We start from the raw sequence: 26,340 nt of genomic DNA, 5'->3' as shown, positions 1-26,340 counted from the left end.
ACATCTACAACCTACTCCTATGAGTCTCTGCCCCAGAAGGGGCACCCTACTCTAAAAAGCAGAGCCCAAAGGCGATGGCCATCAGAAAGTACTCAACCCATCCTTTGTAAGTCCTTTGGCTTCCTGGCTAGCAAAAGGCTTTCAGATAAAAGTTCAAAGTCAGGCCAACAAAAATGCTCATACACCTCCTCTATAAATGTTCTGCTCTAATCTACAACAAAACACAAGATTTCCCCTGGAAAGTCCCTCCCAGATGTACTCACAATGCCCATTTTCTTCTTTACATCCTCTACCGTCAGGCCTCTCCACGTTACCTGGCTCTTAGTAATATTCTCTTAGGCCTCTCCATGGCCACTGGCTTTCAGTATGATTCTCCTATGCATCTATGTAGTCTCTGGCTCTTGGCATCAATGTCTTAGGCCTCTCCACAGTCTCTTACTCTCTGTATCATTCTTTTAGACCTCTCTGTATCCTCAGGCTCTCAGTATCATTCTCTTAGGTCTCTACATGTCCTCTGACTCTCAGTATCAATCTTGTGTGCCACTCAGTGGCCTCCGGTTATCAGTATCATTCTCTTAGGCCTCTCTATGGTCACTGGTTCTCAGTGCCATTCTCTTAGAAGGTCTCTACATGGCCTCTGACTCTCAGTAGCTTTCCATTAGGCCTCACTGTGGCCTCTGGTTCTCAGTATCATTATCTTATGCCTCTCCATGGCACCTGGTCAGTATGATTCTCTTAGGCCTCTCCGTGGTCTCAGGCTATCAGACTCATTATCTTAGGCCTCTTTGTGGTCTCTGGTTCTCAGTATCATTATCTTAGGCCTCTGTATGTCTTCTGACTCGCAGTATCATTTTCTTAGACCTCTCTGTGGTCTCAGGCTATCAGTCTCATTCTCTTAGGCCTCTTTGTGGTCTCTGGGTCTCAGTATCATTCTATTAGGCCTCTACATGTCCCTTTATTTTCAGTATCATTCTCTTAGGCCTCTCCATGTACTCTGACCCTTCGTATCATTCCCTTATACCTCTCTGTGGTCTCAGGCTATCAGTCTCATTCTCTTAGGCCTCTTTGTGGTCTCTGGTTCTCAGTATCATTCTATTAGGCCTCTCTATGTCCTTTGATTTTAGTATCATTCTCTTACGCATCTACATGTCCTCTGACCCTCTGTATCATTCTCTTATACCTCTCTGTGGTCTCAGGCTATCGGTCTCATTCTCTTAGGCCTCTTCATGGTCTCTGGTTCTCAGTATCATTCTCTTAGGCCTCTCCGTGGCCTCAGGCTATCGGTATCACTCTCTTAGGCATCTCCGTGGCCTCTGGTTCTCAGTACCATTCTCCTAGGCCTCTACGCGTCCTCTGACTCTCAGTATCATTCTCTTAGGCATCTCAATGGCCTCTGGTTCTCAGTGCCGTTCCCTTAGGCCACTACATGTCCTATGTTTTTCATTATATTTCTCTTAGGCCTCTATATGTCCTCTGACTCTCAGTAACATTCTCTTAAGCCTCTCTGTGGCCTCAGGCTATCTGTATCATTCTCTTAGGCCTCTGCCTGGCCTCTGGTTCTCAGTACCGTTCTCTTAGCCCTCTACATGTCCTTTGAATTTCAGTATCATTCTCTTAGGCCTCTACATGTCCTCAGGCTCTCAGTATCATTCTTGTAGGCGTCTACAAGGCCCCTGGTTCTCAGTATATTCTCTTAGGCCTCTACATGTCCTCAGGATCTCAGTATCATTCTCGTAGGCGTCTACAAGGCCCCTGGTTCTCAGTATATTCTCTTAGGCCTCTACATGTCCTCAGGCTCTCAGTATCATTCTCGTAGGCGTCTACAAGGCCCCTGGTTCTCAGTATATTCTCTTAGGCCTCTACATGTCCTCAGGCTCTCAGTATCATTCTCGTAGGCGTCTACAAGGCCCCTGGTTCTCAGTATATTCTCTTAGGCCTCTACATGTCCTCAGGCTCTCAGTATCATTCTCGTAGGCGTCTACAAGGCCCCTGGTTCTCAATATATTCTTTCAGGCCTCTACATGTCCTTTGACCATCAGTATCATTATCTGAGGTCGCCCCCACAGCCACTGGCACTCAGTTCAGTTCTTTCATTTGCACTTCTCTTTGGCCTCTCCACTGCCTCTTGTTCACAGTTTCCAAGATGTTTACGGGTCTCCTTAGTTTAGGGTTTTTCTTTCAAAAGTTGTCTCAGGCCTCGCCAAAGGCTCTTATCTTTATGCAGCTGATTCAGGGTCCTTATCAGCACTAAATATGTTCACTCACCTGCAAGGGGTCACTCCTTTTTAGGTTCCTTTTTATTTAGGCTTCGCGTGGAAGGGTTTTGGCCTCTCTTCACCCCTTTGGTGTCTATGGCAACACACATCAGTCTGTACTATGTCCCGCCTACTAAAGGTTTTAGGATTGTGGACTATTTTTTGTATCTGGCAGAGTTTCGGCCATAATGTTGCCATCATATAGATCATTCCTCAGGGAGCGGGAGACATCCTGCCTGCTCCTTTCCAGCTATTCCCACTTACTGGTTCTTACTGGTCCTTTTCATACACCTGTGGTTAAGGGTCTCTTGTGTAATCCAACTCATGATTAGTCTCTCCCATTGTTGGCATGTTCCCAGGTATCTTGATTGGTCCAATCAAGGTTATTCCCTTTAGATTGGAAAGATTATATTTGGTGCCTATTGTTCTTAACAGTATGGTCTCCAGCAGTCAGTATATATGGGGAGACCTGATATGATGCTTCTGCCAGACCACGTGGTCTGGTTGGAAACTCACTTATCTTGGTGCAGGTACATTTGATTCATGGGGCCTCATTATGAGTAGGGCGGTAAGGGATACCGGGCACCGTTAAGGAGACTGGTGCCGGTAATCCCTTACCGCCCTATTACGAGTTCCCTTAGCGGGTCCGTCCTTCAACACCTGGTTTTACCAGGCGTTATGGACGGGACCCGCTAAGGGACTTCAGAGCTAATAACAGTACAGCAAATTGCGGTACCGTTATTAGCTACTTCCCCATTCCCATTGAGCCCTATGGGGGCTCAATGGGAATGGGGAATGTTTTTTTCAATGGGGACTTACCGGTACCCGCAAAGGTCGGACTACACCGGTAAATCCCCATTGAATGAGACTGATGCAGTACCATTATTGGAGGCAGTCATGGCGCAAATTGCGCCATGACTACCTCCAATCTCGGAATGAGGCCCATTGAGTGCTTGTATTTGGTATCAGGTAATAATGTCCCCATACCTAATGTCACCGGCAAAAGCCATGGGCAACATTATATATGGTTGGTGATATTATATATGGGGACAGGGAGCAGAGAAGTCCCCTGCTCCTATAAAAACATTTAAAAAGAGGGGTTGCACGGGTGTCCCCCGCATGTTCAATGTAATAATGTCACTGGAAAAAACTGCAACCTTTTTTGTCAGGAGATATTATTACATGGAACCCTTGTACTTTGGGGAACATGTTTGTTTCGCTGATTGACCCCCGTTAGGAAGATATGTTAGTTTCCCCGAACGTTCAATGTTTGGAAAATATGTCTGTACCACCAAACGTTCACTGTTTAGGAAACATCTTTGTTTCAGTGATCGTTCACTGTTTGGGACTGATGGGGATTTTGTCTTTTGGGGCAATTTCTGGATTTGGCGATATTTTCTTACTGTAATAATTTGGCGGTATATTGGCGGTAAACTGTTCTTACCATTAGAGATAGTTCAGTATTACCCTATTTTTATGATAATATATTGTTATCTTATATTAGCAGTAATTTTAGTGGTATCTTATTTTTGGTGGTATTTTTAGAATTACATTATGTTTGTGGTATAGTGGTGAGCATGTCTTTTTATACTATCGCCCCATCATAGAACACACTTTCCCTCATTGTAATTTATGACCCACCTTTGGCTGTCTGCAGGTACTCTGTGGACTTAGCCCCTTTAGGGAACCCAGTGAGTTTATTCCGAATGCCACTTATTGTATGTAACCCGTGTTACTGACTTATGTACCTTCAGTAACCTATGTGCTCTGAGGCACTGCTTTCTCTTCACAGCATGCAAAGAAAAGCGCATTCAAAACACATCCACACACCTTCCTACCTTGCAGCTATATATATATATATATATATATATATATATATATATATATATATATATATATATATATATATATATATATATATGCTTGTTTACTACTTTTAGCACTGGTGATAAAATGGCAAATGCTTTAGCGCACCAGCATGAACATCAAACCCTTATAATTTTCCTTTCTCTTGAAGAATGACCAATAGACGCATGAAATAAAGCACAACAGAAAAACCCAATATACTTTCAGTACACAATGTATTACACAAACATGATAACAAGGTTACATTATGTGATGTTACAATCATTTGCTCTTACCATGTTGGTCACAGCATCAAGCCTACAAAAGATAACAGAGAAAAAAAACAACAGAAACAAGCACTTCTCAATAGCAACTATGCAGAGAGAAATCTGACACGTTTTATTTTTTTAACCCTGACTTGCTACACTGTCTGGCAAAAATACATCGTTTCTTGTTATAACTTCAGCACCCTAAGCTAATCTAATTACATGTCAGCTACCCACGTACTCCTCACTTAATTTCACTCACCCAGGCAGGCGAAGTTTAAAGCTCTTGCCGTTAGGAATTATCAGCGCAACCTCACAGCTCACAGGCAGAGTTCGGAACTCCTCTGGTTTCAATGCTAGCAAGCCGTCCTTTTTATGGGCTGCCAACTGTGTTCAGAGCTGTATTCACGAGCCCCCATTCAAAGAGACATCAGCAGCATCTGAATCCCTGGCTATTCGCATTCAGATCCCAAACAGCTCTGCCTATTTTTTCAGTTCAGCTCCTTAACAAACTCTCCCTGTCTGTCATTCTTAGGTCAGCCCTCTCTTGACATCAGCTTTTCCACACCTTCATTTAACAATCAAATTACAAGGATGTCCTGCACTATCTCCTCGCCTGTCAGGGGAATGGAGACTTCAACCCAGCAAGGCAATTGTTTCAATTTCCCTTCCTGTCGCTCATTTTTCTCCTCTCCATACAAGAACACTAAAATGGAATGAGTTTCACTGTGTTTAATGAACTGCATTATATATTAGAAGAACAGTTAATATGTTAGTGGGACAAATTAGTATAGGATTAGTTAATTATATATTTCCAATGCAGTTCCACACAGATGAAAACATCCAAATTGTAACATATGCACAATTTCTGCATTTTAACATGACAGCACACTGTACTAAATGCTTCTAAAACTAAAACCATTTTGCTGGTTTGGCTAAATGCTTTTCCAAAAATTATTGCTTGCTGACGTATTGCTGAAAAGCTGTGCCTCGCACCTACTTTGAAATGGCTGCATTTACATACTACCCAATGAAACCCCCACGTTTGCTCTTTTTGCATGAATATCCCTACAGGACATATTGCAGTTCATGGTCAAATTCCCACAAACTCCATGGCTGCTAGAACTTGAAGTTCTTTTTTAATGGTTGAGGGTTGCGTGTCTTCCAAGAGGAAGTCTGGATATTGAGTCTTGGAGAAGGTGATGAGCCCGGGAAACCTGCTCCATCCACCCTCTAAGAGGCTCATCAGTTAGCGTCCAGACCATCCCGGTACCCTGTGGCTCGTACCTCTCCTACCACGGGATGGGGAGTTCCTCTAACTCACCAGATCTCCAAAAATATGAAATATGGAAATCTGTCCCACGTACACTTCGCCTGCTCCCTCCTTTGTCACGTACAGAAATTAACTTAAATAATTCTTATTCCATTATTCCTCATTAGTAAATAACTGATCTCTTGGTTTTTATTGAGTTGCTTGAACTTATTTCAGGAAAGCAGTAGGACAGATGTGCTTATTGTTTTAATACAATTAAAGAAACTGACCTTTTTAATAGCATTACACACACCTGAGATGGGGTGTTCATTTTGGGATAATGACCCATCCCTTGAGGCACAGGTAGACAGTGTAAAGAGCTTGGGACACATAGGCAGTGTGAGGAGCTTGAGGCACATAGGAAGACAGTGTAAAGAGCTTGGGACACATAGGCAGTGTGAATAGCTTGAGGCACATAGGAAGACAGTGTAAGGAGCTTGGGACACGAAGGTAGACAGTGTGAATAGCTTGCTTGAGGCACATAGGTAGACAGTGTAAGGAGCTTGAGACACATAGGCAGTGTGAGGAGCTTGAGGCACATAGGTAGACAGTGTGAATAGCTTTAGGCACATAGGCAGTAGGAGGAGCTTGGGGCACATAGGTAGACAGTGTGAATAGCTTGCTTGAGGCACATAGGTAGACAGTGTAAGGAGCTTGAGACACATAGGCAGTGTGAGGAGCTTGAGGCACATCGGCAGCAGGAGGAGCTTGAGGCACAGAGGTAGGCAGCATGTGGAGCTCGAGGCACATAGGTAGGCAGCATGAGGCACGTAGGCAGCATGAGGAACTTGAGGCACATGGGTAGGCAGCATGAGGAGCGTATGGTAGCACGAGGAGCTTGAGGCACATAGGTAGGCAGCATGAGGAGCTTGAGACACATGGGTAGGCAGCATGAGAAGCGTAAGCAGCATGAGGAGCTTGAGGTACATAGGTAGGCAGCATGAGGAGCATGAGGCACATAGGTAGACAGTGTGAGGAGCTTGAGGCATATAGGTAGACAGTGTGATGAGCCTGGGGCATATAGATAGACAGGGTGAGGTGCTTGAGGCACATAGGCAGACAGTGTGAGGAGCTTGAGGCATATAGGCAGACAGTGTGAGGAGCTTGAGGCATATAGGTAAACAGTCTGAGGGACTGAAGGCAAATAGGTAGACAGTGGGGGGAACTTGAGGCATATAGATAGACAGTGTGAGGCGCGTAGGCAGCACGGGGAGCTTGAGGCACATAGGTAGGCAGCATGAGGAGCTTGAGGCACATGGGTAGGCAGCATGAGGAGCGTGAGGCACATAGGTAGACTGCATAAAGAGCTTGAGGCACATAGGTTGACAGAATGAGGAGCTTCTGGCTCATAGATCGACAGTGTGAGGTGCTTGAGGAACATAGGCAGACAGTGTGAGGAGCTTGAGGCATATAGATAGACAGGGTGAGGAACCTATGGGTGATAAGTAGACCATGTGAGGTGATTGAGGAACATAGGCAGACAGTGTGAGGAGCTTGAGGCATATAGGTAAACAGTCTGAGGGACAGAAGGCAAATAGGTAGACAGTGGGGGGAACTTGAGGCATATAGATAGACAGGGTGAGGAACCTATGGGTGATAGGTAGACCATGTGAGGAGATTGAGGAATATAGGTAGACAGTGTGAGGAACTTGGGCTGCATAAGGAGGTGGAACGGTCATGGAGGAGTTGCACCTCCTGTATCCCTCATCTTGCACCTTGCATGACCATGAGTATTCTGACACTCACTGTAAGTTGAGTCCTTTCATGAGGTACAGTGCAACGACGCCCCCAAAGAAAGCTATACGAAAATAAGAAAACAAATAAAAAGACATTGCAAACCTGCTCCCATCCTCTGTAATCTAACACACCCTTAGTCTTGCTGTCCATCATCAGTGACCCACCAGTCACAACTGCCTTTGATGTTCCTCTTCTTCAACGTCTGTCAAAAAAACTGGGGAAACTGTGCTATCAATATTCCACCTTGTGTCAAAATCTGTCTGCAGTGCTGTGGCAACTTCAACTGAGTGGACTTTAACCACCCAACCCCAAACAATATTCACGCAATTGATCATTGCAGGTCATATCTACAGACATAGGGAACCTCGGTGTAGTGGCCTCACACACCAAACTCTCACCCTCAGGCTCTGGAACAAGACACAAGGTGTATTGTGACATTAATTCCCATTGTCTGAGATACAGCAAAGGGTCATTTACAGGTGGCACCCCACACTTAATACAAGGGATATATGTACCTGAAACACTGTTGACAAAGACACACAGAATAAACAGCAAAACTAAATAATGCTTTTGTCCTGGGTTTATCTTTCTAATAAGCAGGAATAAATGCAGGATTTAGTTTGCATTGCTTATTCCATGCAAACACACACCTTTCAATCAACAGGTGGGCGTGTTTTCTGAATAATACCCTGACTAACTCTAGCCTTGCTAGAGAGCATAGGCAAGAATTACAGTGGCATCTTCAATTGGTTTGCATTTGGAAATGTTAGAAAACAAACGGTGAGGTGCTTCTGGTATGTTACACTCTCACAGCAATCAACATAGTAAAGGAATATACGAGTCACTCACTTATTAGTCTCAGGTGTTCACTTAAAGTAATCACCTTAATTTCTTTCTTATTTTAAATTACAATACATTACAAAACAAAACAGTAGCTTTAAAATGACACTTTATTTGCCAGGGAGAAATGAAAGAGATAGGGCCTCATTACGACCTCGGCGGTAGCCATGCCGCTATTGGCGGCATGGCTGCTGCCGAAATCGCGTCCGGGTCCGGGTCCTCAGAATGAGGAATTACTGGGCCATTCCGAGTTCGGAAGGCACAGTAATTCCTCCCTCCAAGGACCCGGTCCTTCCCCGTTCCCATTTCAGCCCCCATAGGGCTGAATGGGAATGGGAGAGGGAGCAAACAACGGGCCATTGCGAGTTGGCCCGTTGTTTGCTCCCTCTTCCCCTCGCGGGACCCGGTAAGCACGCCTGGTTTGACCAGGCGTTGCTTCCTGGGTCCCGCGAGGGGACCTCATAATGAGGCGGTACGGCGCCGTTTACCCCGTACCGCCAGGGTCGTAATGAGGCCCATAGTCTGACACAAACCTGTGTGTCTGCGGAATTCTACCCTCCAATCACCATTCCCTTTAGCCCTTTCAAGGAATATTCAAAGTAGCTTCATTCAGGAATAGTATTTAGCCCACCAGCCTCGCAGGGCAAAGAGGGCTTCTAATCACTGTTCATTTATAGGAATTGTTGGGCACCATACTCACACACTCAGATATAGGGCCTCATTACAAGTACGGCAGCAGGCTTCTGGTCCTTCGGAGCGGTCCTATCCTTGCACCCTCTATCGTAGCCTCGCTGCCTCTTGGTGAAGCTGTAACATCCCGCTCTTCCAACCACCCCGAGAAGCTGCCCTGGAGCACCGTTGTCCGCTGGAACCTCCGTGATTTTATTTTCTAGTCGGGATGTCTCCTTTTCTCCCTGTATCTCAGGCCACGAAACAATGTCTCCCGCTAGCCAGATGGTTCTCCTCCGCCCCTACCTCCAGATAAGGGAACATCTTGCTTGATCTGCCCTCCTCAACACTCTTGTCGAGAGAATCAGTTTTCTCGTCTGCTGTAGTTTTCTCCTCCGAACCTCCAGGACACTTCTCACTGGATGCATTCATACTCCTCCTAAACAACTCCTCACTGATGACAACCCATCTCTTCCAATGCAACTCTTCTCTGATGAGAATCCTCTTTCTGCTCCAAAACAACTCTCTCCCTCAAACTTCCAACCACCTGCGTCAAACAACTCTCCTCCTCCTCTGAATGATCCTCTTGTATACAAATCCTCTCCAAGCACATTCCTCCAGATTCTTCTTAAACACCCTACGCCAGTGGATTAAACAAGCTAGCTATTATAGGGCCTCATTATAGGTTTGGTGGTATTTTGGTGGTCAATATGACAAAATAACACAAACACAATTACCATTACTGCCACTTGACCCCCCCCCCGAATTTACTGAGGGATTACAAATGGTGGTAGGGTGGTATAAGTCCTCTTTTTGGAGTCCATAAGCCTCCATGGTTATTTTGGCGGATATCCACTAACTTTGCTGTTTGTTGGCATCTTCCAGCATTTTACTGGAGGAAAATACTCCACCTTACCGCCAAACCTATAGTACGGTTGTGACAAAACAATATCCAGAGTATCACTGGTCCAGGGATGAATATTGGTTTCTTAACCATCAACGAGCAACACACCTCTAATACACCAGAAGGGATCCGAACAGATTGGAAACACAGGTTAATTATAAAAACTATAAACCTCCTTGTCCAATTTTGGTAACGTGGACGGAACAACAGGCTTATCTCCAAAGGGTCGTGGATCATTTGTTAATTGCAACACAGCGAAAATACAATTCTTACCCAATGAGAAAAGGGACTGCCCATTCAAGTTTGTATACGATTATCAACTTCATTATCATCACAACAGACAGTTATAGCACACTAAAACATACAACCCACCCTGTAAAGGAATGCAGAGGACAGAAAGTTTCAAAGAAGGAAAAGGGGTGCACTCAGGATACTGACAGGAGGGTAGTCGGTATAGTAATGAATCTCAATAGTTCAAGGATACATGGTTTCAACACAAAGGCAGCAATGGGTCATAAAATGTCACTAAGGGTCTTCGGAGAAAGACTAGGGGGACAGAACCACAGTGTACCTTGTGCTTGTAGAGGTTCTTGGTGCTCGACAGTGTAAAGTCAGTTTCAGGGCCCTTTGCAACTTCTGCGACAGAGTTCAAGATGGGAGACAGCTGCGGGTAACAGGCGGCAGGCAGTTTGGCGAGCGGGGCTGAGCGGACAGCTGCAGGCTAGCCTACACGGTGACTCTGGGTCAGGAACCGTTGTCTTAGTGCTGTTCAGTGGTTCCCAAGCACTGGTCGAGGCATCTCAGACAACTTTAGTGACTGCAGCGTAACAACAGTCAGCGGTGCAGTCGGTTGCAGCTCGAGGGGCTCGACTCGCAGGAAAATGTCCTCTAAGGCGGACATGGGTAGATGCTTGTTGAGGCACCCCCATAGCTTCTTCACTGGGCTCGTGTCGTCATTTAAGGCAGACGGCCCAAAGCTGAGGAGAGCGTTGCAGGCAGCTCCCTTGTCCTTGGTTTGGTGCAGAGACTCTCTGGCACTTCCCACCTAGGATGCTTGCTGCAGAGCCTAGCAGGGCATGCTGTGTGCTGACTGGGTACTGGTTCTGGAGCTGCAGGAGGGTCCTCTGGATTCAGTATCTCCCTCTGTTCCCTGTGAGATGTTTAGGGGAGGAATCTTGCTTCCTGCTTCAAGGTCCTGGCCTTCCTTCACTGCAGAAGATGTAAGGCAGACTATACCTTCAGCCAGGGTCCAATGCTGAGTCCCTCTTGCTACTCCTTGAGAAGTCTTCAGATGATCTGCTAAAAGAGGGACTGAGCCCTCTGTTAAAGCTAAATGGGCAACAGTGATTGGTGTAGGCTAAGCCTACCTCAATGAACCAATCCTGGGCCCCCGCCAACAATCTCCTGTATGTATGAGGTCATAAACAGAGTGCTATGCAACAGAATAGATAAAGGGTTGAACGTATGTAACTTTCTGTCTCTATCAATCCACATACTCGTGCCTTCTGAATGGGGTCCCCCTCTGGGGATGTCTGCTGTTAATACGCAGTCCCAGACATTACTGTTATGATGTGCTTGTCTGACTCTGCTGAAGCTGGTCATGTTGCTTAGTGATGTCATGCCAGTGTCAACTGGAATGTTGATGTATGAGTGTGAGAATGCTGTGTTGAGTGTTCTGTAACAGTATCAGTTGGTCCCTCCCTCCCTGGGTGATGGGTGCCGGTGATCTATGTCTTATTCCAGATGTCTCAGTGTCATGTAACTGTAACTATGAATCTGAGTAAACTTATAGAGAAACAACATAAATCTGCTTGGACTGTGCTTCATAACAATTACCTATAACGGTCCATTGATACTAAGGGCAGGAGCTGATTTCAAGTTGACACAGTGCATATTAAAGGTTGTTGGGGTTTCCTATCTCCTTTGATAACCTCTGCAGCCATGCCCTATGTGGGCCTATTTGAAGTATTCTCTGTTAGTATGCTGATTATGTTAATCACTGCCACCATTCGACAGGGCTCAACAAAAGAACAGGACAGACCCATAGAGGCTTTTATAGTTAATTAGGCTGGCCATGGCAGAGGGAAGGTTTTGCCATCCCCCTTCAGAGATGACATGGTGTAATCCGAGCTGTTATATTCCAACTAAATAAGATAGGCGGGGACAGCACCCTGAGTTCATTCAATTAACATCGAGACCTACCAAACAGCAGAATCCTAAAATACTTTGTCCATAACAACTGGTTTCTCAATGTACTTTAATTCGCTTAAGCAATAGGATAATCTCTCAACCTCATATGAATGATTTATACAGATATAATGAGAGAGTTGCTGTGTACAAATTAGGTCCTGGTCAGAATATACTGTACGAGTCAGGCAGCCTTTATGCAAACTGCTTTTGGTTTTGTTATAATACTGCTTTGTTTTGGAGATTAGCTATATTTGCTCTGAAGTGCAATTCTTCCTTGCTTCTATCCTTCCTTCACTTGATTTTGACTTCTAGTTTGCTTAATTCACTGTTTTTGTATATGTTATGTATATTTAGAAATTGCTATTATAAATTTGATACATGCGATAAAGAATAAAATATGTGAATTCTACACAAATGCGTAGTGTCTAGCACAGTGTGTAGTAGCTCCTGCAGATCAGAGATCTGATACGAGAACATATTACTAAGTGTTATTAATCAAGGCAGATGGATGGCTCCCCCCTTTGGAGAGAGCTAGCGGAAGGACACCACATTAGGTGTTAGTTATACACACCTTCTCAGGGGTGATCCGTTCTCAGTAGCCATCGAATGAGACAGCCCACAGTGACTTTTCCCACTGGTAAAACACGCAGTTTGTCTTGTTGGGACACACTTTCCCGCATGATTGTGCCACCAAGAGTACACAGATCTATGTGTGTGCGTCATGCGGTGAGTATAGGAAAATATGTTCAGATTAGCCCCAGACATTTCACAAAGGCTGATCTACCATCATTCCATTTCTTTTAAAATTAAAAAGAACCCAGGCTAACACACACCTACTGTGCGGGTGGTCGAATTCCTCACAAACCTTTTGCACTTTTAAATCGTTAAATCTGCAGAAATGAGTGGCTTCCCGTTGCGCCTGTTCAAAACAGGCCCACGAGTAGGCGCAAATCATGCCAGGGTCCTTTCTGACCCTATCATGATTTGTTTTTGAAGTGTGACAGCCACAGTTTCCATCGCTGCTGCCGCACCAGCATTTCCCTCCATCAAACCGGCATTGAAATGCTTTTTTATTTTCTCTGTCATTTCACTGAGATGGGCCCTTTAACAGCCCATCTCACTGAAATGCACTCCCAGCAAACACATGGTTTCTGTGAGCCTGTCATACATCAGCATTGATAGCACGCTCCCAACACTAGTATATGCAAGGGGTTGGACAGCACATGTTTGCGCCACTGTCCAGTCCCTCCTGAAATACTCAGGTCACCTTTAAGAATAAGGTGACCTGAGCATTTCAGCAAATAGCATACTTGAAAGGAGCGCGCGATCAATGCTTCTTTCATTTGCACTCTTTTATGAGAATTTGGCCCATGTTCTCTTATCACCAACAAGGACTTGTGCACAAAGGTCCATACATTAATTTGGGCAAAATCTTACAGGGCCACTTCCCACACATTGGTACACACAGGAACTCATGGACAGCCATCTACAGAAAAGACATGTTCCAGAGAAACAAACGCCATCATCAACAGCTTCTTCACAGACAAGATAAGTCAACACATTCACTGCTCCAAACATGCCACAGACACCCCACCCCACCCATACCAGCCGCCACATATCATGATGGGGCGAATCCACGACAATTACTTTAAGTTCAGACGACCTGATCAACACTCTGGCAGCCTTCAAACCCACTATCTGCAAATACGACGCTCTCATTCTCCCCTCCTCCATTGTAAAGGTCATCAAAGGTGAAGTGCTCGCACCACTTTTCACTGTTATCAGCACATCCCTCACACGAGGCACGTTCCCAGATGCACCGTGTAAACGGTCAGACCAGGTGTGTGCAGAATGAATGCTCGCTGAACAGTAGGAAGGCATATTAAATATTAGTCATTTTGTCAACTATGTGTTTATAACAACTCAAATAATATATTCTTTCAAGACATCACGAAGAATTGTAGCTTATATTTTTGTAAGACCGTATGAATGTCATAGTCTATTGTTAGAATGGGACATATTTAATCATTAAAAAAGACACCATCCAATGAACGCCCCTGATGCTCTGGATCTGCTTTGTTTCTAGATTAATCTCACGGGCGCCATGGCCACGCAGGAGCCCCCTACTCCAGGGGACGGAGTGATGGAGGCTGGCAGTGAGTTCGACCCACCCTCAGAGTCCCCCGAAGGGGGGGAGTTCATCTCTGATTACCTGCTCACCATTCTTCTACCGCTGCTGCTAGCCCTGCTCCTCACCCTAATCCTCTCCTACATCATGTGCTGCCGCAGAGAGGGCGTGTAAGTCGGGACTCCTTGGGGTGCAGGGCTGGATGAAGATGTGTCATGGGAGGCCCATTTTAACATGATGTCTGGAGGCCCCACTCCCTACAACTGGCAAAACAGTCAGAGGCACCCCTGGATTGCTTTCATTATAATGGAGTAAAAAGAATGCAGTGAGGGGGTTAATAGCTGCAAATACTGACGGAACAGGCAGACAGCGAGGAGCTGAAAAAAGAAATGCCCCCTTAAAAGCTAATAACCTCTCTTTGACAGTAGGGTGCAAATGTAGATGAAAGCAGTGTCAAAAGGAGACAAGTTGATAAGAAATCTGTGGGTAGTACAAGAGGCCCTTGAGAGGGGGGTGGCGGACTAAGGGTACCCGCAAAGGCAGCTTATGCTCAGACTGTTTAATGTCCTGTATTACAGGAGTACTGCTGTGTCATAAGACTGTCAACATGGGAGCAACTGCTAGGGGGCCCCACTGAGGCTTGGGGCCTACTTCAACTGAGAAGATTGAAAGGCCCTGATGCCGTATCTGTTAAGGAATAACCAGGCAGATGACAAACTAGTGGTAGCCACGTATCCCAATTTCTGTGTTGCAGCAATTCTCAGTGGAAAAGCATTCCACTCCTAATATGTGACCATGCCATTGGAACATTTTTGTAAATATTTTTGTAGCATGAAAAGCTCACTCCCCATAAAAAATCACCCAAATAAAAGCCATACATTATTAAAACAATTTAGGAATTTTTTTGTAAAGTGCTAGTTTTTTTAACTCTTTACTACATAAATTTCTGTACATTTTTTAAAGGTTGTGTGTCTTCGTGAAACCTATAAACTACTCTCACAAAATATATTGAAAGCTAAATAATGAATTTAAAACTTTAGTAAATAATCCAGACTTGTAAACCATTTTTATCAAATACCTTCAGTGTTATGGTGCCCACCCCTACTGCTCGCCCCTGTAAGCAGGCCAGTTCCTTCCAGGAGGACCCCTCCTGCACGAAGAACTATCTAACCAGAGAGCCATGCATAGGAGGTGATGCAGAATACAACTGTGGGATAGCAAACATAAAAAAGGGACCAGCGATAATATAGCCATGGCTCGTGACCATGAATGGACCAATCACAGACAGAAAAAAAATACAGGAACGTCTTAACAACTTTGAAAAGATTAAGCGGGTCCCGTATAAAACACAGAAACATCTTATTCGCGCACCGTTTTTATAAATGGTGGCCATTGCTAGTTACAGAGTTACTTGGGAAATAGCTGGAAACGTAAATACAGTACCACCGACACAGCACCCGTCGTGTTCGGTTTCTCAGTGAATCACCTCGGCCAGGATGCACTGGCACTCCTGAAATGAATCTGCCCAGTATACAAAAGCCATTAACCAACAACAGCTCCATTGATGAACAGAGCAGGAGTCTCTAAAATATATAACGCAGTTTTATTGCCTAGAGTAAATGCGGTTGCCAAAAAAAAAAAAACGCTCGATGAAACGCTCAGGAGCTACGAGCGTGGTGCAAATTGCACGAGTTTCCACAGCGCCAGCTTTAATATTTGCGGATATTCTCGATTAATAAATGATGAGCTCCTTGCGCCATCTGCTGGCAAGATATGCAACTTTGACAAGCAAAGGTTTTGCGCCTGTCCTTGGCCCCACCCACGCATGCCTGCAGAGATACACGGACCCTTTCCCAGTGGCAGACGACGGCTGGAACCCGGCGACAGGGACCAGAGGCGTAATTTTGCTTGTTCTCGTCTTCAGAAATATGAAAAGCCCCTGAATGCTGCTCCTACTTCCACGAGAGCGCAGAGGCTAACATTTCGGGGGAGCTAAACCTTCAGATGTTGGGGGAGACACTAACTTCAGAGACTGTGGTGGAGGGGAAATCTTACCTGTGTTGGGGTATCTAACTTCTTTACACATTCTAATGAGACTATTCTAGTACAGTGTCAATGTTACAAGCAGTTAAGCAGTTAACGCTCTCCTTCACGCCTGAAACCCCACACTTAAGGACTGCTGTGAGAATCAGCTGTCTCCTGCCGCCCCCCCCCACCCCATCCTTCCAATCACTCCCCTGACATGCAAGTACTAACCACCCATCAGGATTTTAAATTGCCTAAAATGTATGCATAAGAATGCAGGATCTAATCATGAAATGCTTCGCATTAGTAATTCCCGGGCCTTTTAACTGGGCATCCGCAGGCATCGTGCATGGTCGATTGTCCTGTTCTGTCCCGCCACGGCTCTCTAGAACAGCCAGGCCAAGTCAACATAGTCCAGAATTTCAGGTAAGCAGGGGGGCTCAGCCCTGATGTGCCCAATGCTCGTTGCACCACTGACCACTGCCAAAATTGGCAACGCTTAAGTGGCCTCTGACTCGACAAAAGTCACGAACTACACTAAGTAAGGTGACAGATATCACCAGCTGGTAGCAGGTTAGCAGCTCAATTCTTTTCCTATAACCTGGTCCTGTGCGCCTGGAATTAGGCCACACAAGTCTCCCTCCCAATTCTGAACAAGGTCGTGTTACTTAAGATCCAAAGGGCATGCTACACTAGGCTCTGTCTCCGCCTGCCTTAGGCGTGGGTATGTTTGGGAGATTTCTCCTTTAGACCTAGGGTCAGGGACCTCAGGGACATCTTCCCGACTCAGGTACTGCTAGTGGTTTGCTCAATTTCACCAGGCTCTCCATGTGGCAGACGGGACAGGGCGGCCCAGGCCCAACTCTCAGGAGGTGCCGTGGGCGGGTTAACAAGTCCAGTGCACACTTTCATTTATGCCCAGTGAGGGAATGTCCACACGCTATATTTTTTATTAAAAAATATAATCTTTGTATAAAATAAGGAGAAGGGAAAAATCGCTTAATTGACAGGGAAGTAAACTTTGTCAGATACAAGATGCCACAGCACATGGACGAAGGTCCTGAAGTCTGGTTCAGGGAGGATGTGCTTGATTTTCATAAAACGGAGTGGCAAGTAACTCGCCCGCATTAGCTTTGACACTGATCAGAGAAGCCTCCTGATTACCCCCGCCCCCTTCCTGAGCTAGAAACAGCCCCTAGTGGTTGCGCAGGCGACCTCACCACGATTCACACTCAGGTGTGATCCTTGGGGTAATGGGATACCAGGAGCAAGAGGGTCGTGGACAGAAACCACAGAGTTCTAATAAAGAACTAGTGCGCCAACTTTCCACCAGAAACGGTGTCAGCTCTGGACGCCATGCTGGTGGAAAAAAACACGCCACTTTCCATTGCAGCCTCTGGCTCTTTTTCCACCAGCATGGCGTCCAGGGCTGTCAAATGAATGAGAAACGACTGCCCTCACTTTTTGCTCCCAGGAAGTGTGCGATATTGGCCCTCTAATTCTTTATTAGAACTCTGCGTCAGAAACACACGGCAGGAAGGGCATGCGTCACTTCCCCTTGCCTCGCACATTATGAGCTGACATGGCCATGTCCAAGGTCATGTTTGAATGTGGTGCAAGAGAGCAAGCAGCCTCTCCCTGGAGGCTGAGGCATCATTAGGGGGTCCTGGGGGGTACTGGGGGTGCTATAGCCCCAGATCTTTAGGTTGTAGCCCCGGATAGAAACGCAGGGGCTACAAGCAGTGCTTTAAGTGGACCAGGGTCTGCCGGGGCCGGGCCCCGGCAGTTTCGAAAAAGTGGGCACACAACATTGGCGGGACGCATTATCCGGCCGCAGCCGCGATGGGAGATGCGCCCGCTATTATGTCGGGCAAGCTGACAGAAGTGCCAGCCAGCCACAGCGACGCTGAGACTGGGGGCACTTCTGTCAGTGTAGCTTCCTCTGATGACCCTTCATCAGGGTCATCAGAGGAAGTTACTGTCCCTTTGTTTGCCCTCGCCAGGTCACTGACCCTCCGCAAACTCGCGGGCTCCATGATCTAATATGCAGATTAGATCACGGGGCCCGCGGGTTCGTAGAGGGTGAAAGGCGCCTCGGGCTCTGTGATCTATCTGCTCTGACCAGAGATCACTGATCATGAGGCGTCTATCTCCGTTGGCAAAGCTTTATAAAAGATGCCTTGAATTGTGTACGTTTCAAGCCATCTTTTATAAACTTAGAAATATTTCTATGTTCATAAAAGACGGCTTGAAACGTGCACAATTCAAGGCATCTTTTATAAAGCTTTGTCGACGGACAAAGCCACCTTGCGGTTTGTTTTGTCCGTCATCAATGCTTTATAAAAGATGCCTTGAATTGTTTACGTGTCAAGCCATCTTTTAGAAACATAGAAACATGTTACAAATATCTATGTTTATAAAAGGTGGCTTGAAAAGTACACAAACCATAGTAAGGTAAGCACACAAGTGTGCGTAATTTATTATGGTTTGTGTAATTTTCAAGCCACCTTTTATAAACATAGAAATATGTAACATTGCTACATTTATAAAAGATGGCTTGAAAAGTACACACACCATAGTAGTGCGCATACATGTATATATTTGTTTGCGCACCTTACTATGATTTGTGCACGTGTAGGCCACGCCCACAATGAAAGCCACGCCCCCAAACGAGGGGCCCCCCTCAATTTCTTACCCCACTTAAAGCACTGGCTACAAGCAAAAGGCTAGCTGGCCCGAGTCCCGCCAGTCTGGACATTAGCACAGCCCCGGATCTTTTCCAGCCCTAGCAACGCGCCCGGGCGTAGGCTTCATGATATGACACTATTATGCTATGTCGCTTGGGGCCCGCGCCAAGACTCCACGCTCCAACACCTCCTAACCAGTCGGGCATCTCTGTCTTCTTCTCTCCCCTTCCCTTTCTCTCCTTTCTTTTCACAGAGATAAACGGGACGCCAAGACCCCCGAGTAAGTCCTTTGCTCTGTCTCTAACGGGCAGCGTGTGGTGTCTCCGTCTGGGGTGTGCGATCAGGAGTTCTTCTGTTGCATGTGCGGTCTTCCTCTCAGAGGTCTTTTGTCATGTGTGGAGGCAACTTGCATTATGCTTGCATTTGCATGCTGTGCTCACTCTGTTATGGTGGCGTTCTTTCATACACCCACAAGTCACCCTAGGGGGTTCAAAGAGCCTCAAATTACAGACACGTTGCACCAGCGCAAGTGCATTTTGCACTAGAGCAAAAATGACCCACCAGTAAAAAAAGCCTATTCTTTCAATCAATTTCAACCAAAGCACTAGGGCAAATATTGCCTGCTGCAAAAAAAAAAAGAAAATGCACCAGGCCATAGGACTCAGATACGGGCACACATTGCCCGGGTGCCAAGAAGGCATTGAAAGAAGATTCTTTTTGCACTGTGGATATTTGTTCTAATGCTAATTGCTCTTTGACCCCAATACCACCCCCAATTAGTTACCCACTATAGTGGTACACCCCATTGTACATGCAGTGCATGCCCTTTGATACGGAGACATTCCTTTCACGGTTTTTTCAGTAGACACTTATATTGGTGTATATATATAATGGGGGACACATCCAAGTAACTGAAACAATCATTGCCAAAGCCAGTGGGCCGCGGATGTCCTATATCAGGTGTAGCCTCAGACACCCCAATGCACTTTATGCCCTAACTAAAGTGCAGCAATAAAGTTCACTTGATCACAAGGGCTAACAATAATTGAAGGACTTAATACAGAGAGACGCACACTTCGTACGAAACAAGGCGAAACAAGGTAGAGACAAAGACACACTGTTCTGTCAAGCCTGGATATCTAGGACTCTTTCCATTACAGTGCTGCAGGAGGCATCCATCTGCAACTCGGGTACAGACCAAGGGCCCGATTCATGGAATGTTTGCCCAGTTCAAAGCGAATTTGCACTTCTGAAAAGTGACTTTGCACTGCCGACACAAACCCTGACAGGCAAAGTCCGGGCGAAGTCAGCGCATAGTCATTTTTGCAGTACAAAATGACGTTACTCGGACTTTGCACGGCAAAAATACACTTTGCACAGTTCCATGAATCAGGGTTAGTGTCGGCAGTGCAAAATCACTTTTCAGCAGTGCAAATTCACTTTAAACCGGGGAAATATTCCATGAATCGTGCCCCAAATTGCCCCTTTCCTCAATTCCTCAAGGCAGGAACAGGCAAAAGGAGGGAATGACAGCACATGCCTAAGACACGCGCGCGTTCATCAGATTTCCCATGCACCGCTATGCATACCAATAGTTGGAGTCAAAGTAACACATATGGGGCAACATTTAAAAAAGCACAGTAAAATAAATATATATATATATATATATATGTTCAAAATGCTGCCATTCTCATGCCAGAAAGTTTGAGCTGCACTCTCCACAGTGTTGGTAAGGCACCAATCAAATCCAAATTGGAAAAAATGTTTACGTCCAAGTCCACACTTCGTTTTCCAAAATAACCTTCCTTTATTTTTTAACAGGGAAAATTGTAATCTTCACCAAACACATGGTAATCCTTTAAAATTCAAACGACCAAAATACATGGGTCCTCCCAAGTGCAACAAATAATTTGCTGAGGCGTTCACGCGTTCCGCGGCCAACTCGCCGCTTGTTATATATAGGAAAATTGGGTTTGAATTAGAAAAGGGGTAGGCTTCGAAGGGGACACAACACGTTTTATATAAACACAACAGAACACACAAATGGGGGCTGGGGGGGCAAAACATGCACCTAGGAAACCTGCTGTAAACTGAATACCCCGAGGGAAATACACGAGGCCTTGATACTATGGACCAAAGCACTTCATGCTATGCGCACTGTGCCTGCGCGTCTTTGCGCTGGGCATATCAACATATTGCCGTGGTCTTTACATTTACACACCATTGCTCTCGAAATGTGCTCTGCTGTGCCCGTTGATTATGCCCTTTTATGCCCCATGCAGGTATTCCCTGATTGCTGCAGATGCACTTCTGTGATCTCTGCAGATGCACTTTCATGCCTTGTGCAAACATTTCCCCCATTTCTGTCCTTGAATACTTCCACAGTATACGCTTGGGGTCTTCCACAATCTTAGCACGTGCACTTCCGTGATCACTGCACTGTATATGCACTTTCTGATCTTGTGCAAATATCCTTGCAATGTTTGTGCTTGAATGCTTCCACACGATATGCATAAGGACTTCCATGGTCTGTGCATGTGTACTTCTAATGGCTCGACATGTGCACGTTCATGCATTGTGCAAATGTGCTTCGTTATTCTGTGCTTTTGTGCTTTCACACTATCTACGTATGGATTTCCATTCTCTGTGCATATGTACTTTCATGCTTTGTGCAAATATACTTCACATTTCTCTGCTTGCATACTTCCACACTATACGCATAGGATCTGCCATAATCTCTGCATATGGGATTCCATAATCTCAGCATATGCACTTCCATGATCTCTGTATATGCCCTTTCTGGTCTTGTGCACATACACTTCCAATGTCTGTTCTTGATTGATTTCACACTATATGCATAAGGACTTTCATGCTCTCTGCATATGCACTTGCATACTCGCTGCATGTTCACATCCACGCTTTTTGTATATGTGATTTCATTCTCTGTGCTTTCACATATTGTGCAAACGTGCTTCCGTACTTGCACTTTCATGATTCCACGCCATCTGCACGTGCACTTCCATGCTTTGTGCATATATGATTTCATACTGTTTGTGCTTTAGTGTACTTCGAGTGTGTTCGCCCCTCCTCATGTTCATCCCTTCTGTCTCTGGCTTGCAGACAAATACACGTTTCTCTCTCGCCGTCTGTCTCCCTCTCGAAAAACCCTTATATTTCTGTTCTCTCTGCACGTTCTATCTCTGCCCCTCTATAACCCTTTCCTCTGTCCTCCCTTTCGCTGTCTCTTTCCCTCTCTTCCCTCTCCCTTCCAGTTGCTCCTCTGGCTCTCTCTTCGATGTCTCACTACTCTCTATATTTCGAGCCTCCCTTGTTTGTACTTTGTCGATACCTCTCTCCTGTCTCACATGTTCTTGTTTCTCAGGGTCTTTCTTCTCTCCCCATTCCCTCTCCCTCTCAGTATCCAGATGCTGCACCACCAGACAATCCACGCCAACACAGAGGAGCTGCGTGAGATGTCCCGCGGCAGGGACGTGCCCCGCCCCCTCTCCACACTGCCCATGTTCAACGTGCGCACGGGGGAGAGGCCCTCCCCCATGCCGCAGCACCGCGACAGCGCACGGGTCCCGCTCATCCTGGCGCAAAAGTGAGTATTCCCTCTGCCCGACCGGGGTCTGGTGGCTCAAAGGGGGTGAGAGGGGGGAAGTAGTATATGGTGACATGACCAGTGATTCAGTTCACTTTTTGGGAGAGAAAATCATATAATTCCAAGCCTAAAAATGTGGAGGTCAGTCCATATTTTCGAAAGCCAAACTTCCGCGTGCACAATTTTGGGGCTACAAGATTTCCATGACAACAAAGTGGAAGTCAATTGTGAGATAAAACTGTTAAATGTTAAAGGTATTTGTACCGTGCACCGTCACCAACGGAATTGGTCCCCAGGCGCTCTGGTGGATCTGTAAACAATAGGTGACATGGGTTAGTAAGGTGAAGAAGGAGTAGGATAGTGAGAGGAGTGGTGTTCTGTTGGCAGCTTCAACTCAGTGTACACCGGGTGCTGAGCTTAGGTGTGGGTATTGGATCGCTGTCAGTCCGCGTGTGCTGTTTCTCCGGCTTATGTGTTGTTGCAGTGTTGTGAAGTGCGTGCGGTTTGTTGTGCGAGAGATGGTTGTGTGAGTTTTTTGAGTAAGATAAGTATGCAGAGTTTGAGCTTATGTTGGTTAGTGAGTTACCTGACCTTTAGCATGCTAACATTCACAGTTTTGCCTAATTGAGGCCCTTGTTGGCCTTCACAATCTCATCTAGATGCGGCTAGACGGCTAGAAACGGTCTTGCCTTCTGTTGTTCAAGTCTGAGAGCAGTGCAGAAGGTAAAGTGTCCCCCAGGAGAGCTGGAAAGGAACTGGGCGCTGTTCGTGGAAAATAAAAACACATCTGCATCCTAAGTCTTTGATTTCTTGCTGCTATACATTTTTGGTATGAGAAACATCCATCGAGGGCTTAACTAAAGCACTGCATATGATCAGCCGGGTGCCTTGTTCCGATGTGCCGCTTTTCCCCATGTTATGCTGTGAGCACGTGAGCTGCCTGTGGGATGTGAGTGGGGGAATGTTGAGGTGTGTTTCCCTGTGAGTGTTCCACTTATGTCCGCTGGAGAGTGAACTGCTGTGTGAGAGGGTGCCGGTGGATGTCTCCAAGTTCCCCTAACCTATGGTTCTTACCTGAGACTTGTGGCTTGGAGACCTGTAACTTAACCTTCAGTAAATAGGTCACTTCCCCCACCCGTGGCTCCAGTGTCCTGCTTGAAGAACCCTACTACTTTACATATCGCCCTTCTGAGACAGAAAGTCCTATGCTATGACATAGCAGACCCCAACACATTCCCTTTTTTTCACCCTGGTAAATGACTCTGGGACCTGATTTATAGCATGCAGACCCCATTTGACTAGAGCCTACTGTGTGAGTCTGAAGAAGGGGTACCCAGTTTCCCCAGATGAGCAATCGTGCCTGACTGGCTCTGTGAGCGTACCTGGTTGAAGGCCGTGTTTGCAGGTTTCGGGGGTGCATTCAGCCATGGCTGCGGTAGGTGTGATTCCTATTGGCCGCACCTCTAAAAATTCCGGTGCCTTCAGCTGACTACGTTGCTTACCACGGAGGCTGCATGCAGACACGGATGTGACCATCTATGGGCATGGCACAGGCCTGCCTGTTACAGAGTTGTCCCTGTTGCACAATGGGGAGTGCTGGTTTCCATCCTGTTTTTCAGTTGGAATCTACACCCCTGTGCATCGGAGTAGCCTGGTCAGGTCACAATGATAAGTCCTGGCACTGGTTGGCTAGAATCCATTGTGTTTAAATGAATGCACCCTTTGGATTGGGGCCTGTGACTGCCATTTTAGCCCGACCCTGGTTACGCATTGGAGGCTTGGCAAGAGTCCTTTGAGGAAGTCTTCTGGAGAAGCTCCACTGAGAAGACCTGGAAAAGCACTAATGCGGAAGTGACGCACTGCAGAATTTGTAGGGTGAGTGATAAGACAAATCGGACAGCAAAGCTTTGCAGAACCACTGGCACATTCATTGAAACAGCTTCCACCGGGAAGCGGGGCAGTTGATGTGGTTCTCCTTGCCTCCTCGGTAGGGGAGACCACACCTTGAAAGTAGACTGGGCTGTGCAAGAACTGGGACCCCTCGAATAAATGACCAGAGGCCAGCAGAGGGATCTACGAAGATCAGGAAGGATGAGCATTGTGTGGACATCCACTCTTGACTATGTTGCCCTGTAAGCTACTGCTCCTAGAAAGCAATCCTGAGCCTGCGAACTCACGTTGCACCCAATAAAGGGAGCCAGCACTGGTGTCTGGCACATCACTGCCATCCTTACCATCCACAAGGGAATCCACCAGCAGATCTGCACAATGTACGGAAAGCCTAACGCGCATCCTAGTGGTTCAAAACAACAATAAAATGTGGCCTACCTGAAAGACGTGAAAACCAAGTGTCCTTTAGACTTGCTGTCTCTAAAGGCAGTTGTATGCAGGCCAACCTTTTTTGCTGATGTATGACCAGAATGTAAGAAGGAGGTGTGAAGACAGGGGCTACAGTTAAGGGAGGTTGGAACTCCAACTTCAAACAGCAAACTCCAAACAAAAAGAGGCTAATAAAAACTCTGGTTACAGGCTGGCCTAGAGTGGCAAATGGCATGGACGAAGGGAAGCTCATATTTGCAAATATGAAGTTTCCTTTTCATTACAATGACTATTATCATTTAGGCATTTTTCTCAGCAACCATAAATCTGAGTTTCTTTATTTATGTGTAATTTTTTAGATAATTTCCAGGCGATTTTGGTGATATAAAGTTCATCCATCTGGGATTTATGGAACTGTAATAGCCAGTTAAACTAGGTTCCTGGCTGGGCTGCAAATGTCCAGAATGTAAGAGTTGGTGAACAGGTGGAGCGTGAAATTAGGAATATGGATAATAAATTGCTTGTTCCTAACAATTCTGCTTTTTGTAAAAACTGCACAGAATTGCCACACGACCATGCAACATGGCGTGGACCTGGCTGTTGTTCTATTAAATTCCCCCTGATTATTTGAATTCATAATAATATATTATGGCAGTTATTAGTACAATTATGTTTTGCCACATAACTCGTTTTTGCCAAAAATTTGACATGAGGACAAATGGGGATTGCAAACAGAAGCTACCATATGTCTGCTCCAGACTTCTTAGCCAATTCTTAGAGATAGGTCAGAGTTGGGAGGAGAGAGAGAAGGGTGACTGTCCAATCCGATTTGCGAGAACTCTTGCAGGGTACTTCTGTAAGATTGTAAACTTGATGGCATCATTGCAGCTATATAACGTGGGATGCACTATGAGGAAGGGACAGAGCTGTTGAAATTACCATGAATAGAGCTGCTGAAACTTTTCATCTGGCAGCTGCAAGGAAACACCAGAGGAGATTGCTGAGAGTGCATCTGGGTGGTGTTGTCTATTTCTGGGAAGGCCCAAAAACTGACTGGGTCCTATGGCAGAGTGCTGGGGTCCTGAAATACAGCTGGCTTTCTGAATTTTTAACAGAGGCTTTCTATGTAAGTAGTAGTGAACCATTTGCAACCAAAAGGTGGGGGAATCTGTCAGCTTTAAATCGTTTCCCTATATCGTGGGCAGGGTGGGGGGGGGAGAAACACTGTGTAGATGCTTAGCCTATTTAACTAAAAATATTAATTTAATTAATTCCCTTTGGCAGAACACTACGGGGTGCTTTTTGTTAAAATTCAAAATTAACAAAGCTCACTTCCCAGTGTCTGCTGAAAAACTATAGCCTATAATTTATTTGGATAATGCATTTTGTGCTGTTGATCCTGACTTCTTTAAGGAAGAGGTGTGTCTTTGTTCTTAAATCAGTCCAATCTGTTTGTCCAACCTTCCCCAACTTAGGCCTTTCAGTGGAGGGGGTCTGAAATCCAAATTTCTTCAATCACCCTAATTCATCTTTCAGTCTTCCCCAACCCAGATCGAAGT

General features: G+C 45.8%; 1 protein-coding gene across 2 annotated transcripts in view; it reads left to right on the top strand.

Annotated features, from left to right (window-relative positions):
• SGCA (sarcoglycan alpha) overlaps positions 1–26,340 on the top strand; it is a 217,538-nt gene that overhangs the window by 173,022 nt on the left and 18,176 nt on the right. For both annotated transcript variants that reach the window (XM_069634360.1, XM_069634359.1), the window contains exons 7-9: positions 14,105–14,316; positions 19,112–19,138; positions 22,277–22,462. In XM_069634360.1, coding sequence (XP_069490461.1) covers positions 14,105–14,316; positions 19,112–19,138; positions 22,277–22,462 — 425 coding nt within the window. The remainder of the gene's footprint in view (positions 1–14,104; positions 14,317–19,111; positions 19,139–22,276; positions 22,463–26,340) is intronic.

Source organism: Ambystoma mexicanum, chromosome 13 (assembly GCF_040938575.1).
Source record: "Ambystoma mexicanum isolate Mex_15411 chromosome 13, UKY_AmexF1_1, whole genome shotgun sequence".
NCBI classification, from domain to species: domain Eukaryota; kingdom Metazoa; phylum Chordata; class Amphibia; order Caudata; family Ambystomatidae; genus Ambystoma; species Ambystoma mexicanum.
This window is presented reverse-complemented; position numbering and strand designations above follow the sequence as displayed.